Here is a 16,123-nt window from a genome sequence, read left to right as displayed (position 1 = left end):
GACTGAGTGACCGTGTGTGAGTGCATGTGAGTGTGCATGTGTGTGCTTTTATGTGACTGTGCCCGTGTGTGAGCATGTGAGTGCATTTGAGTGTGTGTGCATGCGTGAGTGCTTTTATATGAGACTGAGTGCCCGTGTGTGAGCATGTGAGTGCACGTGAGCACGAGCACTTTTACGAGACTGAGTGTCCGTGGGTGAGCGTGTGTGAGTTCATGTGAGCGTGCATGCCTGCTTTTACGTGAGACTGCCTGTGTGTGAGCATGTGTGAGTACATGTGAGCATACGTGCATACTTTTACATGTGACTGTGTGAGTGCCTGTGTGAGCATGTGAGTACATGTGAGCATGTGTGCGTGCTTTTATGTGACTGTGAGTGCTCGTGTGTGTGAGTGCATGTGAGCGTGCATGCGTGAGTCCTTTTACATGAGACTCTGTGTGCCTGTGCATGAGTGCATGTGAGCATGCATGCGTGAGTGCTTTTACGTGAGTGTATGTGTGTACATGCGTGCTATGCAGGGCACCCGTCTGGACACAGGTGGGCCTGGTGTGAGCCCTGCATGCTCTGAGGTGCTGTGTGACCAGCCAGTCTCTGCACCTCCCTGAGCCTGCGAGTGGGATAAGGAGGAGCTGGAGAGGAAGAGGTGAAGCTGGACCTGAAGTGGTGGCCGGCAGCTGGTGGTCCTGGGTGGGTGTTTGCTGCTTGGACCATTGGCCTCCAGGGATGTGTTCTGGGACCAAGACCAAGACACCTGGGGGCAGTCACAGCTGGGTCTGCGGTCCGTTTGGATTGCTTTTGTCTAAGATGTGAGCCGAGCTGAAGTTCGTTTCTTTGCACAGAGGTTTCCAATCACTCCAGCCTCGTTGTTGGGAAGATTCCATTCTCCCCTGAATTCCTTTGTGCCTTTGTCAAACAATCTTCCACCTTTGGGTCCTCCTGGCATGGGCCATTTGGGCCTCCCTCCATCTCTATGGATCCTGGAAATGTATTTATTGCAGAAACCAGGTGAATTTGCTCTGTGGAGTTAGCCACAGGCTGGATCTTGCCCCGTGGCATCAGTTAACATGTTCCTCTGTTCCATGCCATGCATCCATTGGCAGTGAGACGACTTCAAAAGCCACGTTGGCTCCTTCCCGGGCGCTTTCACGCCCAGCGTCTCTCCCTCGGCCTCCTTCGGCGCTCAGTGATCTATACCTTCCATCTGCTATCACATCCCTGTGACTCCGCCCACCTCTGTTGCAGATTCCAGGCCTGTGCCACCCTCTGAACTCTGTGTAGCACGTGCTGCGTCATTACGCTCTGGCGTTTCATTCCCTCGCGGCACGGCTTCCAGTTTGCTTCACTGTTTGCACAAATTCCTTGTTCTCTCTCTTCCCACAACAGTCTCACCTGTGATTTGACCTTTTACTACTGCTTATTTTCACATGCAATTACTTTTTCTGAACTTTTACAATTTAATGTAATTTTTTTGAGGCAGGGTCTTGCTCTGTCACCAGGCTGGAGTGCAGTGGTGCACTCGTGGCTCACTGCAACCTCAGTCTCCTGGGTCCAAGCGGTCCTCCCACTGCAGCCTCGAGTATTGCTAGGGCTACAGGAACACGCGTCCCTGCCTGACTAATTCTTTTATTGTTGATAGAGACAGGGGGTTCTCACTATGTTGCCCAAGCTGGTCTTGAACTCACAGCCTCAAGCAACCCTCCCGCTTCAGCCTCCCATCATGCTGGGATGACAGGCGTGAACCACAGCACTCAGCTCTCCTCTGCACACTCAGAAAGGAGCCCCGTTTGGAGAGTTTTTGTAGCTCATCGGCTCCAGAGCACCCTCTGCAGTTCCTGTGTGTGTGTGAAGTGCCAATCAAAAAAATCAGGTCCCAACTTTCTAAGCAGCATGTCCTCTGCTCTCTTCCTCCCTCCATTTTCAGGTGATCCACAAACTCAGAAAGCCAACATCATGTGCCCTCCACCCAAAAACCGGACCTTAGACTTGTCCCCTACTTGCCTGCCATGTCGTTGTTACAGAACGTTCTCCCTCAGGCCGGAGCTGGGTTTCTTCTCCCTCCCTCCACAGAGTCCATCACTGTCAGGAATGCCAGGGGTGGCACTACGTGTCTGTGTACCTGTAACCTAGCACACACGTGTGCACGTGTACACGTTTCTGCACTTGCATAGACATAGGGTGACCGCCATGCAGTGTGCCTAGCACCGAGGGGTTTCCTAGGCCAGAGGACTTTGAGTGCCGAGACCAGGAGAGCCCCGCGCAGACGGGGACCCCACGTCAGTGGCATCAGACCCACGTAGGTGGCATCAGACCCCAGCTGCTGGTCTGGATTTTGCTTGTTTCCCCTCAGCCTGGGTGCTTCTGTGACTGACCATTGTGGCCACCACCGTGGGTTCCATGTAGGACCCATTAGGTTTGAGGCCTGTGGCCATCAGAGCAGCACCTCGTTCTAGCTCTAAATGCAGATATTACAAAAGAGGGTTGGAAAATCAACCAGCTGAACCTCCTTTTCAAGAATTAGGAAAGAACACAGGAAATTAAACCCAAAGAAAGTAGAAGGGAAGACATAATAAGGTACAAAGTCGCCGGGCGTGGTGGCACACACCTGTAATCCCAGCACTTTGGGAGGCCGAGGCGGGTGGATCACGAGGTCAAGAGATCGAGACCATCCTGGTCAACATGGTGAAACCCCGTCTCTACTAAAAATACAAAAAATTAGCTGGGCATGGTGGCGCGTGCCTGTAATCCCAGCTACTCAGGAGGCTGAGGCAGGAGAATTGCTTGAACCTGGAGACAGAGGTTGCAGTGAGCTCAGATCGAGCCACTGCACTCCAAGCTGGCAACAGAGCGAGATTCTGTCTCCAAAAAAAAATTGAGTACTAATAATAACCAACAGTATCGCCACTCAAAAATAATTTTAGTGAGCAGTGGGCGTCATAGCTCACACCCGTAATCCCAGCACTTTGAGAGGCTGAAGCAGGAGGATCACTTGAATCCAGGAATTTGAGACCCAACTGGGCAACACCCCACCAACTACATTTTTCTTAAATTTTTTTTTTTAGCCGGCAGGGTGGCTCACACCTGTAATCCCAGCACTTTGGGATTTAAATTTAAAAAAAATATTTTTTTAAATAAAGATGGGGTTTCACCATCTTGGCCAGGCTGGTCTTGAACTCCCGACCTCAGGTGATCCGCCCGCCTTGGCCTCCAAAGTGCTGGGACTACAGGCGTGAGCCACCCCGCCCGGCCAGAAATTATGATAATTCCCTATTTGGGGGTTTATCTTCCCTTGGTCTTCTCTTTTAAAAATATATATTTATTTATTTATTTTTATTTTTATTTTTTTGAGACGGAGTTTCGCTCTTGTTACCTAGGCTGGAGTGCAATGGCGCAATCTCGGCTCACGGCAACCTCTGCCTCCTGGGTTCAGGCAATTCTCCTGCCTCAGCCTCCCGAGTAGCTGGGACTACAGGCACGCGCCACCATGCCCAGCTAATTTTTTGTATTTTTAGTAGAGACGGGGTTTCACCGTGTTGACCAGGATGGTCTCAATCTCTTGACCTCGTGATCCACCCGCCTCGGCCTCCCAAAGTGCTGGGATTACAGGCTTGAGCCACCGCGCCCGGCCCTATTTATTTATTTTTAAGATGGGGTTTCACCATGTTGGTCAGGCTGGCCTTGAACTCTCGACCTCAGGTGATCCGTCTGCCTTGGCCTCCAAAGTGCTTGGATTACAGGTGTGAGCCACCACACCTGGCCTATTTTTCTTAAAATTTTTAAGAATTTTTTTAAGCATTTAGAGCCTGTGGTCACAAGACATAAAAATATGCATTTGAATATTACAACAAATGAATGTTACAGACAAATGTGATAATATTATCCTTTTCAGCATAAAATATAAAATAGGCATTGAAGGAAAATGTGAAATTTCCAGTGGTTAAAATACCCAGGTACCTTGTCTTTTTTTTTTTTTTTTGAGACAGAGTTTCGCTCTTGTTGCCCAGGCTGGAGTGCAATGGCGCAATCTCGGCTCACCGCAGCCTCCGCCTCCTGGGTTCAGGCAATTCTCCTGCCTCAGCCTCCTGAGTAGCTGGGATTACAGACACGCGCCACCATGCTTAGCTAATTTTTTGTATTTTTTGTAGAGACGGGGTTTCACCATGTTGACCAGGATGGTCTCGATCTCTTGACCTCGTGATCCACCCTCCTCGGCCTCCCAAAGTGCTGGAATTACAGGCTTGAGCCACCACGCCCGGCCCCTGGTCTTTTTTTAATGGATAGTGGCAGGGATCAACTTGCTCGTAAGAGGCATCAGAGACACCTGTGCTCACAGTTAGAGATATCTGTTTTTAAAATGTCAATAAATATTTAACAAAATAAACTGAAGGCCAGGCACGGTGGCTCACGCCTATAATCCCAGCACTTTGGGAGGTCAAGGTGGATGGACCACAAGGTCAGGAGTTTGAGACCAGCCTAACCAACATGGTAAAACCTCATCTTCACTAAAAATACAAAAATTAGCTGGACGTGGTGGCACACGCCTGTGATCCCAGCTACTCAGGAGGCTGAGGCAGGAGAATTGCCTGAACCTGGGAGGCAGAGGTTGCGGTGAGCCAATATCGTGCCACTGCACTCCAGCCTAGGCAGCAGAGTAAGACTCCATCTAAAAAAAAAAAAAAGCTAGAAATTTCTTTTTCAACTTCCTTTGCAACTATCTAAACTTGTGATTAAATTTTTAGCTACCCAGGACACAGTGGCACGCATCTGTAGTACCAGCTACTCAGGAGGCTGAGGCAGGAGGACCCCTTAAGCCCAGGAGTTGCAGGCTGCAGTGAACTGTGATGGCGCCACTGCACTCCAGCCTGGGCAACAAATCAATAAATACATTTAAAAATTTTTAGCTACCCACCTAAAATGTGCACAAGGACGTGCTATATTTTCAAAATGTGTTAACGGGGCAGTGACCCCACGGGCAGTGGGAACGTGCCTGTCCCTGTGAGCCTCACTCAGGGCCTGTCCTCCACCCAGCAGCCCCTGCTCCTGCTGCAGAGGGACCCGCCCCTCCCCCCACTCCACAAGGCTGAGGGCCTCCGTCGCTGGTGTTTGCAGGTGCTTTATGCTGTCTTGCCGGGCTGTTGGCGTCCACCCGCCCCTGGAACTGTCCCACTACCAGATCAAGTTTGCGGCCACGGCCCTGTATGACACCTCAGTGGCCAAGCTGTACGTCATCAACTCCCACCTGAGCATGAGCTCACTGACCCACTCCAAGCCCCGCATTGGCTCAGAGGACGCCTCTCCCGTGGGGCCCACGTCTTTCGAGTTCCTGCTGCCCCCAGACTCGCCTATCACCATCTCACCCTCGGTGGGGACCGTGTGGCCAGGAAAGGTAGGTGTGGGCCCCACACGCAGGCTGGGAGCCAGGGGCTCCACAACACCCATGTTTGCCCCCAGGGTGTCTGGCTCTGCACACCCTTAACCACAGGGTTTCAACCCGGCGAGCAGGGGTGGGAGTTCCGACCCTCATCAGACCCGAGCAGGGTGCAGGGAGCCTCCATGGCCTCCGTAGATGGGGTCCAGCCCGCCCACATGGGAGGAGGCCACAGTGCCCTTGGCCAGCCTGACCCTAAGAGGCAGGAGCTCCCCAGGCTGCTGGCCTGGCGGGCACCCATCCTGGCCTCCCAGGTTGAGACTAGGGAAGGCTGTGTAGCCCCTTGGACCAGGGGACCTCACAGACAGACGAGGAGCAGAGGGGTCAGCCACTCGCAGCCAGCACTCCACCTTCCTGCAGAGCACAAAGCCCTGAGCCTGGCAGGGCCTGGGTGACCCTGAGGGCTGCCAGAGGCCTTAGTGAGGAAGGGCACGTGGCTGTCACCCCCACATGCAGCTCTCCCGTCCCCCTAACCCCTTCTCCTCCCCGCTGTTCTCCCCCCTCTCTCCCCCTCCCCCATCCTCTTCCTTCCCTTGCTTCCTCTCCCCCCCCACATCATGTCACCCCGCACCCCCACTGTACACCGTCTGTGGGCTCTTTCATGGTGGGACCCTTCCGTGGGGAGCCATTTCCAAAACGGAGGCGCGCTAGAAAGGCTGGTGTGTGCAGGGGCCAAGTTAGGGTGCGGGAATTGCCCCTGAAACTCAGTGAAGAAAAGGCAGGCTCAGCTGTCACTGCCACCCCGTGGGATCCCCACCCTGCAAGGCCAGAGGGCTTGGCGCTCAGGCCTGCAGCCTGTCCACCTTCCTGGGGGACAGAGGTCAGGGAAGGCCTTACCAAAGGCATGCAGCCTGAAATCTCAAGGAAGCGGTGACCTCATGGGGATGCCCGGGGCTGAGGAAGGCAGAGTGCTAGCAGGGGCTCCCCGGGTCAGAGGGAGGTGGCAGCCTTATGCCCATGCTCGTCTCTCCCCAGAGGTGCCTGGTCCAGGTGGCCTTCCGGCCCGTGCTGCCCGAGAAGCTGATCCGCCAGGAAGCTCTCCCTCTCCTAAACAAAGAAATGGAGCCCAAATTTGTGCGTGGGGCCTGGGAGAGGAGGGGTGTGGGTTGGGGAAGGGAAGGCCTTGTGGGCAGCATCGCGGTGGGGGGGACTTTGCCACCTATTGCAGGAGTGAACGCCACCGTCCCCGAGTCCCTGGGGGCCCAGGCTTCGTGCCAGGCACCCAAGGGAGACTTTTTCCGAGCACTGCGTTAAAAAGCTTGTTCACCAAGACCTTTTCTCGTCTCTGGAAGTCACCGCCAGGCCGGAGCAGGAAAGAGTGGGCTCAGGAGGTGGGGTCAGCAGGGGCTTCAACCCAGGGCTGCGGCAGATGCAATGCAGGCCCCTCCCACCACTTGGAGCCCGGGGAGGTGCACCCACACCCGAAATGCCACTGCAGTGGAGTGTTCTGCAGGGTCCGCCCCACAGCGCCGCCAGCCCCAGCCCCAGAGGTGGCCTCCCGTCCCGGGTTCCTCCCAGCGTGCACGTGAGGGGCGGCGCTCCCTTTGGCCTTCTGCGGTGAAGATGAGGGAAGGCACCAGGGTAGGGACCCTGGTTCTGGCCACCTCTTCACTCCTTTGTGCCTCAGTTTATCCTCTGGCGAAGGCAGGCGCTGCAGTCTGTGAGCCCCTCTGTGGAGGTCTGTGTGCTGCTCCCCATGCGCCCTTCCACACTGGCTACTGTCTTCCTGGGCACCCAGTTGGTTTTTGGGTCCCCGTTCAATCCAAACTGGGGCTCCCACGGTTCCTGCACAGGCTGTGGAGGAGCCACAGGGCACAGCTGGGGTGCCTTCGGGGCCCTGCACAGCCCCACAGCCAGCTGCTCCCCAACAGTTCCGAAAGGACCTGGCTGCCCAGAGGAAGGGCCTGCAGAGACTGTCATTCTCCCTTCTGCGAGTACAGAATCCAGACAAGCTGTTCAGAGTCTGTGTCCCCCATGTCCTGGAGCTGCAGAAGCGGGAGCTAAAGCCCAGGTGTGTCCAGGAGGGGCTGCCCATCTCCTTCCCTCCAGGCCTCTCTGGTGGGACCCACTGCGGCCCCTGTGGACAGTTCCCCCCCAGACTGCCCGGAATGACCCATGTGTCTAGAAGGACTGATGACTTCAGACATAGCTGGATCCAGGCGCTGCCCTCTTGGGATCTGCCCACCCCATTCCCCCAGGCCTGGCACCCATGCACACTGCCTCACTCCACGGGTGGGGAGCAAAGCCAGCGCCCCCCACTCAGCCTCCCTGGGTGCAGAATGAGCCCTGGGAAAGCTCTGATGGGTGCCTATGGCACCAGGAGGGCTCTCTAGCCACGGGCCAAAGGACCTGCCCCAAACCCCAGTCCCCAGGCACCCAGCTGACAAGGACCTGGAGTGGGTGACAAGTCCCCCACAGGAGCCAGAGGGTGGAAAAGCCAGCTTGTCAGACACAACTGGGACAGCCACAGCCTGGGAGGCCAAGGCAGAGCCTCGGATTGGGCCGAGGCCCCTTGGGGGCGGGGTGGGGGCAGGGCGGGAGTGCACACCACTGGCTTCCTTCCAGTTCCGACGAGTACCAGGCCGCCCAAGCCACCCTGGCCAGATCGTTCCAGGCGAAGTTTGACACATTTGTGGTTCCCTGCGTTGTTGCCAGTGGCTACATCAACAACAGGAAGGGGTCGGAGCCCCTGAGCTTCAGGTGCAGGGTGCTCTGCCCGGAGTGGGGTGCGGTTGGCCACAAACGCACTACTGCAGCCGCTCTCTGCTACTGACCGACTCTGGGGCCCGGGCAGGCAGGGGGCTGGCCACCCTGCCCTCAGCATGCCCTTCCCTCCCGCAGCCCCCACAACACCCTCTACCTGGAGCTGTGGTGCCCAAGCGTGGCGCCATCTGTCGTGGTGACATCCCATAAAGGCAAAACCATCTTTAACTTTGGCGACGTCGCCGTGGGTGAGATGCTCGGCCCCACGCACACCTCCACCGCAGGGCCAGACACGCCCACGCCTTCCCGGCCCCACGCCCTGCCCCTGGACGGGGGTGCTACTGGGGGCCTGGGGCTGCAGTGTGATGCTCCCTGCCCCGTTTCAGGGCACCGCAGCGTCCAGAAGGTCTCCATCCAGAACGTCTCTCCTGAGGATCTGGCTGTGTCCTTGTCCACCTGGCCCAGGCGGCCTGCAGGGTGGGAGTGGGGCTGGGGAGGGCGTGGTGGAGCCCACAGACACCCGTGTCCCTCCCCAGTCGGCCTGCGGGATGGGAGTGGAGCTGGGGAGGGCATGGTGGAGCCCGCAGACACCCGTGTCCCTTCCCAGGCGGCCTGCGGGGTGGGAGTGGGGGCTGGGGAGGGCATGGTGGAGCTGCAGACACCCGTGTCCCTTCCTTGACGCGGACCCTCAGCTGGACTTCTCACTGCTGAACCCCAACGGCCCCTTTGTCCTGCTGAACCCCTCCGGCCGGCTGCGTGCAGGCGAGACCCAGGTCCTGGTGCTGTCCTTCTCTCCCCATGAGAGCATCCTGGTGAGTCCCAGGCCCACCCCAGCCACACTGCGGCCCATGGCTCCCCACGTTGCAGGACAAAGGCACTGGCCGGGGCAGGCACTGCCTGTGCTCAGGCCTGGGTCTGTGAGCAGCCTGGCCCCCAGGCCCCGTCAAGAGCCAGCAAGTGAGCGGAGCTAATGGAGCCACCCTCTCCGCCCCACGCTCTCAGCCCTAGCACCGAGAACCCACTGCCCTGAGGCAGAGCCCCCCTCATGCCTCCAGCAGACGTCTGCTCCTGGCTGAGGGAGGTGGTCTCTTTAGGCTCAAGAAACGCTGGACATCATCACCAAGAGAGGCACGCTCACCCTCACCCTCCTGGGCACTGGGGTGGCATCCATGGTCACGTGCTCCATCGAAGGCGACGTCCTCAACATGGGCTACGTGATTGCCAGAGAGTCTGTGTCCTCCAGCTTCAAGGTGAGGCACTCGAGGGCCCTGGTGCTGCCTCCAGCCTCCCAGGACTCAGGCCACCTGTCAGAGTAACCAGTGAGTCGAGTAGCCCATAGGGACACCGGTTGACCCCTTTGCCCCCCAACACAGCTGCCGCCTCTGCCGCCCTCTCATGCAGGGAACACGGGCCTGTTTCTGGGAAGGCTGCAGAAACAGCCCACCTCCCTGTCCTCCTTGGTGCTCCTTGTCCCTCCTCCTCGGCCCCTGCACAGAGCCTCCCTGCCCTGCTGCTTGAACTCTCACTCCTTTGGAGATCAACTCGGCCACCCAGGGGTGAGGGTTTGCCGACCTCTGCAGCAAGCCACACTGCCCCGTGGGCTCTCATGCCTTCATCCCATCCAAGGGACGCCTGCTTCTCTGCCTGGCTCAGGGAGAATCCTGGAGGCACAGCCCGACACGGGGGTTGCATGGAGGAAGGGTGCTCTCAGGAGAGGGGGTGAGGGCAGGGAGGACAGTGGCGGGGACTCGGGTTCAATTGAGCCAGAATCTCACCGAATCAAGATTTGGGTGTACTGGAGGACAAGAGGCACCACAGAGCCGCCCATGTGCCCCGGGCACCGCAGAGCCCCCCATGCACCCCGGGCAGGAAAGCTGAGTCCTGGCCTGGTGAAGGCTGATAAGAGGCTGGATGACTGGCCATTGGCACACAGCTCAGTAACTGCCATGTGTGCTGGCATCGTCGGCCGCCTGGGTCCCCACGTGGGTGGGTAGCAGCCAAGTCCTGGGCACTGACCACAGGAAGGGGAGCGGCCCTGCTGCTGGGCCAGACTGGCGGGCGGTGACCATGGCCTGCTCTCTGCAGCTACAGAACAACTCCGTGCTCCCCATCACCTTCTCCATGCACCTGGACAGCCTCTCCAGGACCTGGGCCGAGGACCAGCAGCAGCTGCCGCAGTTCCTCAGCTCTTCCTCCCAGAGGATGGAGGTGGTCGGTGAGCTGGGGGGTGGGGAGGGGAGATTGGATCTATGGCAGGAGGAGAGGGTGCAGGGCTGTTGGGGGCACTGGGCAGGCTGGGGCACTGCGGGGGACGGTATGGGTGCAGAGCTCTGTGGAGCAGGGCTTGGGGACAGACAGCGACTGCAGGTGGGAAAGGCCGAACTGCACCCCCCACCCACAGGGACGCAGAACCTCAGTGGCCAGAGCGTGTTCAGTGTGGCCCCAGTCAAGGGCGTCATGGACCCCGGGAAGACGCAGGACTTCACTGTCACCTTCAGCCCGGACCATGAGAGCCTCTACTTCTCTGACCGGCTCCAGGTGGTGCTCTTTGAAAAGGTGCGGCTCTGGCTGCTAGCCCAGCCCCTGCCCCACCCAGGGCCTGACCTTTCCCTGCACTGCCCACTGTGGAGGCCCGAGGGCACCATGCCTGGGGGACCCAGCACCACGTTGAAGGTCGTCGGTGGAGACACCAGAGTCCAGGGGCCCACGGGGTCCCCAGCCCATCCCTGCCTCCTTCCCCTGAGCCAGCCCAGCTCTTACCAGCAGGGCCCCTGCCTCGGACCTTCAGGGACAAGGCCACCGCACTTCTTGTCCCCAGAAAATCTCCCACCAGATCCTGCTGAAGGGTGCTGCCCGTGAGCACATGATGTTTGTGGAGGGCGGAGACCCCCTGGACGTGCCTGTGGAGTCTCTGACGGCGATCCCTGTATTTCACCCCAAGCACAGAGAGGGTAAATGCCTCCCCAGGGAGGGAACAGACAGAGGGCCTCCCAGGGTCCCTCACCTGTAGATGGGGGAGCAGCGCAGGGATTCCAGCCTTCTAGCCCAGAGCCAGGCAGGACAGCCCCTGCTAACCAGAGTTCAGGAGTCCAGTTGCAGCCTCCCCCAGGCCTCAGCCTGACCCTGAAGCGCTCCCCTGGCCACACCCCTCTAGCCAGCTCCCAGCCAGGCCCTTCCTCTCCAGAAGCCGAGGAGCTGAGGCCCATCCTGGTGACTCTGGACTACATGCAGTTTGACATGGACACGCAGGCCCCCCCCGCCACCCGAGAGCTGCAGGTGGGCTGTATCCGGACCAGCCAGCTGTCTCCGAAGAAGGTAACCACAGCATTGCCCCTGGGGATACCAGGCGGCCTCCTCAGCCTCCCCTGCCCTGGGCAGCCCTGACGCTCCTGGCCCTGCCACAGGAAGGGGGCACTGACCACAGAAAGCTGACAAGCTCACGGGGCTTGTCCCCACAGCTGGCTTGTCTGGGGCTTCCTGTGGCAGCTGTGGGGTGGGCAGCCTGCTGCTGGAAGCTGGGAGGGGGCATGGAGCTGGGCACCCTCGCTGCTCCTCCCACTGCTGCTGGCAGCCTACAGGAGCCCATGCCCCACAGACTGTGGAGTTCAGCCTGGACAGCACCGCATCCCTGCAGCACAAGGGCTTCTCCATTGAGCCTTCCAGGGGCTCCGTGGAGCGTGGCCAGACCAAGACCATCAGCATCTCCTGGGTGCCGCCTGCAGACTTTGACGTAGGTGCCTTCAGGCTGCAGGCCAGGGAGCACTGGGAACACCAGAGGCTGGGTGGGCTGACTCCCTCCCAGGGGAAGAGGTGGCCATGGAGGGCCGGGGGAGTGAGGTGGGCCAGGGGAAGGGGTGGCCATGGAGGCCCGGGGGGAGTGAGGTGGGCCAGGCAGCTGGAAGACAGATCTCCCCGGGGTGCCCATGGCTGAGGCCCCTTCTCCCCGCCCCTCCTGTTCCAGGCCGACCACCCACTCATGGTGTCAGCCCTGCTGCAGCTAAGGGGGGATGTGAAGGAGACCTACAAGGTCATCTTTGTAGCCCAGGTGGTGACCTAAGCCTCTGCACGGAGCACTGTCGGGCCCCCCACCCACCCTCAAAGCCCTCCCCAGGCTGAGGGCCAGGCCATACTACCCTGGATCCTGGACCTGAACATCCCCTGCCAGGCACATTCCCATGGGCTGCCCTCCACCTGGCGCCGCCATGGCCTCTTCCTGCTGCCCTGGACCCAGCAAGCCCAGGGACATCCAAGAGCACCCCCTCCTGAGACCCCCCACTCAGAACCAGCGATAAGGCCAGGCCAGCCCACAGCCATTCTAGCCAGAGCCCCTCAGAGCCCCCTGCCCCCAAGGAGAGCCCCCCCACAGCCTGTCAATAAACTTTCTGTACTCAGACGTGCAGCCTTCGGTGTGGGTGACGGTGGGTTATTCCCTGGGGTGAGTGCAGAATGGGAGGTGGGGACAGAGCCCTGGGGAAGCAGCCCCTCCCCTCACAGCCATGCAACCCGCTCTGCCTGGCTAGGGCCTCCTGGAGTAGGGCTATCCTGCGGGACACCTGTGGGGAGGCCACCCTGGCCCAAATTCAAGGACAACCCCCAAGCCTGACACCCTGAGCAGCAGCAGGCAGCCCAGAGGACCAGGGTGCAGCTGGAGCTGAGACTGACCCAGAGCCAAGAGGCCCTGGGTGGTAGGGAGGGCAGGCCCGGGAATCTCCAGACTCCTCCCAAGTTCCAGGACCCTGGATGATGACCCAAGCAAGGATGAGCAGACAGCAGAGACCCAGCCCAGCCATGCCCTGCCCGAAGTCCAGGTCCTGCCTTTACGTTCCCACTTGTCTTAAGTCTGGACTCAGCTTTCTGGGCTCTGACCCACCCTTCAACAGAGAAGACCCCTCCCAGCCCGGGAGATGCTCCTGCAGCTCAGAGTGGCACCTGCACCCCAACCCTGCCTCTGAAGCATGGCTTGTTGGATACCGACCTAGAGAGCCCACCCAGCCTGGTCCTCCTGTCACAGTGCAGCACACACACCTTGCCAGCCAACTGGCAGCCACCAGGAGAGCATACGAAGCCTTCCCTGGACTGGCAGGGGAGAGCAGGTGGTGCTTCTAGGAGCTTTACTGGGCACAGTCCTCGGGGACACCAGTCTCTAGCTGCCTGCCCTCACCCCAGCCCCCCAGGGCCCATGGTGCCTAGGAACCTACCACTGCCCCAAACTTCAAACCAGTGACATTGACCCTGCAGTGGCTTTTGCAGGATTTCTGTCCAATGGGTCCCTTGCTGCCCTTCCTGGGTCTGACCCACCATGGCTCAAGCTTGCGCCACACCAGATGGGAGGGGAAGGCAGGCTCCGCCAGGTCCAGGCCAGGCCCAGGCCTCAGGAGGAAGTGCTCCCTGGGGGGTACTGTTTCCTGGGCAGGCCCCTCTCTTCTAAACCCTGACCCGACTCTCCTGCTGCCAGGCCCCTGATACTGAGTGACGAGGTCCTGCATGGGGGTCCTTCGTGGGAGCCAAGTATTCACCTTCCAGAATTCCGGGTTGTGGCCTCAGGCTGCGCTTGTGCACATGCTGTCCCCCGGCCCCTCCCGTGCTGGGCCTCCACAACCAGCAGGAAGAATGGCCAGGGGCCGCACTCAGCCAGGCTCAAGGGAGCTAGGTTCTAGGGTTGATGGCCCACAGGGTCGTGGGGTGTGCCTGATGCTGGGCTGAGGTGCAGGATCCAAGAAATAAAGAGACAGGACACAGAAGTACAAGGAAAATGCAGCTGGGCTCAGGGGACCACGCCACCTATGAGCGGAGTCAGGGGAGGCCCCGAACGTTCAGAAGCCTGAGTATTTATTGTGCATAGGTTAGAGGGCAGGGCAGGGAGTGAAATCATCTTTAAGGACAGTGATAGGGTTGTGAGCAATAAAACATGGGGTCCACCCCCATTAGGTCACCTAGGCCAGGAGGTGGACAGTGCACAGCAAGGGGTCCATTGCCATGAAGGTAAGGGCCATGTGCAGTAAGGGGTTCACCCCCATTAGGTCACCGAGGCTTGAAGGTGGGCCGTGCGCAGTGAAGAGGGTGCAGTGTGCAATACTTCTATCTATGGTTAAACTACTTCTAAGAAGATTTATAGGAGGATGCTTTAAGTCACACAGCAGTGACAGAGCTGTCAGGGTTACCACCACCTTCTGGCAGCTCCAATGAATTCTATAGGAAGATGCTTTTCAAGCAGCACAGTAGCAAGAGCTGATAAAGTTCACAGTCGCCAAGGTGGACTGACGGTCTGAGGGCATCCTTCACCAAGAACTGGAGCAAGGTCCTACAACTCCTTTATCAGGAGGAGAGGCTCTCGCCCCAAGCCTGCCACACAGTGGGTATCTTTATGATACTGAACGCTGGCGCCTGGGCCATGGATTCAGTATGGTATGACTGTCCCTTAAATCATGCTCTGCACTGTGTCTGCTCTAGGCATTCCTCCAATTATAAACTACTTATTCCTTAATTCATGCTCTGTACTGTGTCCATTCTAGGCATTCCTCCAATTATGAGCTAAGATATAATTATATATGTAGGGAAATATTCTTTAGGCACTCATACTATCTACTATTATATGATTATATAGAGAGGATTATATAAAGGGATTCTTCAAGCCCTAATTTTTTTTTTTTTTTTTACTTTTTTCTTTTTTTAAGATGGGGTTTCACCATGTTGGTCAGGCTGGTCTTGAACTCCCAACCTCAGGTGATCCACCTGCCTTGGCCTCCAAAGTGCTTGGATTACAGGCGTGAGCCACCACACCCGGCCCCCAAGCCCTAATTCTATAAACTAAATATGATTATATAAAGGATTATATAAAAGGAAATTGCTGAGTAGTAACACTATAAAGTGAGATATTCTTCAAGCCCTAACTGTGCCGGGGTTCTGCTTAGTTCTCATTCCTCGGTGACTATATGGGAGGTTACCCACCCTGGGCAGGCAGGAAGGGCCCTTGAGGGCCATGGCACAGGCTCTGGGAGGTACAAGGCAGCTTCGGGCAGAGCCCAGCAGTGGAGGAAGCAAGGCGGTGAAGGGCAGGTGTGGGCAGAAGATCCACTCAGAGGAGGCCTTGCCCTCCAGGGTCACTGCCCTTGTCGGGGTGGGGACACTGAGCAGCGCCCACACGTGGAACGTGTTCTGAGTAAGGGGTGGGTGCTCCTCCTGCAGCAAGATGGACCCTGCCCCTTAGCCTGACTACCAGAAAGACAGTGTGCTGCTGGTCCCACGGGGAGCAGAGGGCAGCAAGAGCCTAACAGGGGCCCTGGCTTGGCAGCAGAGGGATAAGGGTCAGGGGTCCCCTGGAAGAAATGGCCCCCGGCACAGTGAGTAGCAGGCATTGCAGGCTGAGGGAATGGGAATAGAGGCCACATTCCCCAGGTGGGGCATGGTCCCCAAGGCCAAGTGCTGTAGGAAAGTGGTCTGCACCCAGCGCCTCAAGGGCCCAGAGCCAGGTCCAGGCTCCAGCCTCGAGGGCCAGCCCGCAGGCAGTTCCTGCAGCACAGGTGCACAATCAGTGTCCAAACACCGCGTTCGGGAAGCCCAGCATCCCGGTGGCGAGACCCTCCAGTTCAACCTGGAGCCTGCGTGCGAGATTGGACCCCAGGAACCACACCCAAGGGAGCCACGACTTTCTAGGCCAACTCCCGAGGGTCCCCGGGCCAAGCCCAGACCAGCTGCAAAGCAGGCCGGGTTCGGCCGGGGTTGGGGCGCCTTGCCCGGGTTGAGGGCGAACCCCGCCCACCATCGCCTCTCGGGTGGAGCTGCGGAGTTAGGCTAGCGACGGACGAGACCTCGGAACACGTTGGGCGTGGCCCAGTGGGAGGGGATTGCGTTGGGCGGGGACTGTGGGCGTGGTTTACACTGGGTGCGGTAGTGGGCGGGGTTTGCATTGAGAGGAGGCCCAGCGAGTGGGCGTCTTGCGAGCGACGCCTCCTGTGGGCGGGGCCTGTGGCGAAGGGGCTCGCGCCGAACGAGGCCTAG

General features: G+C 58.5%; 1 protein-coding gene across 19 annotated transcripts in view; it reads left to right on the top strand.

Annotated features, from left to right (window-relative positions):
- The window catches only part of CFAP74 (cilia and flagella associated protein 74), an 84,260-nt gene extending 71,736 nt beyond the window's left edge, over positions 1 to 12,524 (top strand). For 12 of the 19 annotated variants that reach the window (XM_035307405.3, XM_035307403.3, XM_078330063.1 and 9 more), the window contains 14 exons: positions 5,104 to 5,380; positions 6,398 to 6,496; positions 7,294 to 7,433; positions 7,988 to 8,122; positions 8,264 to 8,373; positions 8,512 to 8,567; positions 8,818 to 8,937; positions 9,220 to 9,375; positions 10,211 to 10,340; positions 10,527 to 10,681; positions 10,944 to 11,076; positions 11,280 to 11,440; positions 11,697 to 11,855; positions 12,087 to 12,524. In XM_035307405.3, coding sequence (XP_035163296.2) covers positions 5,104 to 5,380; positions 6,398 to 6,496; positions 7,294 to 7,433; positions 7,988 to 8,122; positions 8,264 to 8,373; positions 8,512 to 8,567; positions 8,818 to 8,937; positions 9,220 to 9,375; positions 10,211 to 10,340; positions 10,527 to 10,681; positions 10,944 to 11,076; positions 11,280 to 11,440; positions 11,697 to 11,855; positions 12,087 to 12,182 — 1,927 coding nt within the window. In that variant the 3' untranslated portion in view covers positions 12,183 to 12,524. Of the gene's footprint in view, positions 1 to 5,103; positions 5,381 to 6,397; positions 6,497 to 7,293; positions 7,434 to 7,987; positions 8,123 to 8,263; positions 8,374 to 8,511; positions 8,568 to 8,817; positions 8,938 to 9,219; positions 9,445 to 10,210; positions 10,342 to 10,526; positions 10,682 to 10,943; positions 11,077 to 11,279; positions 11,441 to 11,696; positions 11,856 to 12,086 lie in introns of those variants that run through there. The other 7 variants (XM_078330057.1, XM_078330059.1, XM_078330060.1 and 4 more) reach the window with 4 other exon arrangements.
- The last annotated feature ends 3,599 nt before the right edge of the window (positions 12,525 to 16,123 follow it).

Source organism: Callithrix jacchus, chromosome 7 (genome assembly GCF_049354715.1).
Source record: "Callithrix jacchus isolate 240 chromosome 7, calJac240_pri, whole genome shotgun sequence".
NCBI lineage: Eukaryota > Metazoa > Chordata > Mammalia > Primates > Cebidae > Callithrix > Callithrix jacchus.
This window is presented reverse-complemented; position numbering and strand designations above follow the sequence as displayed.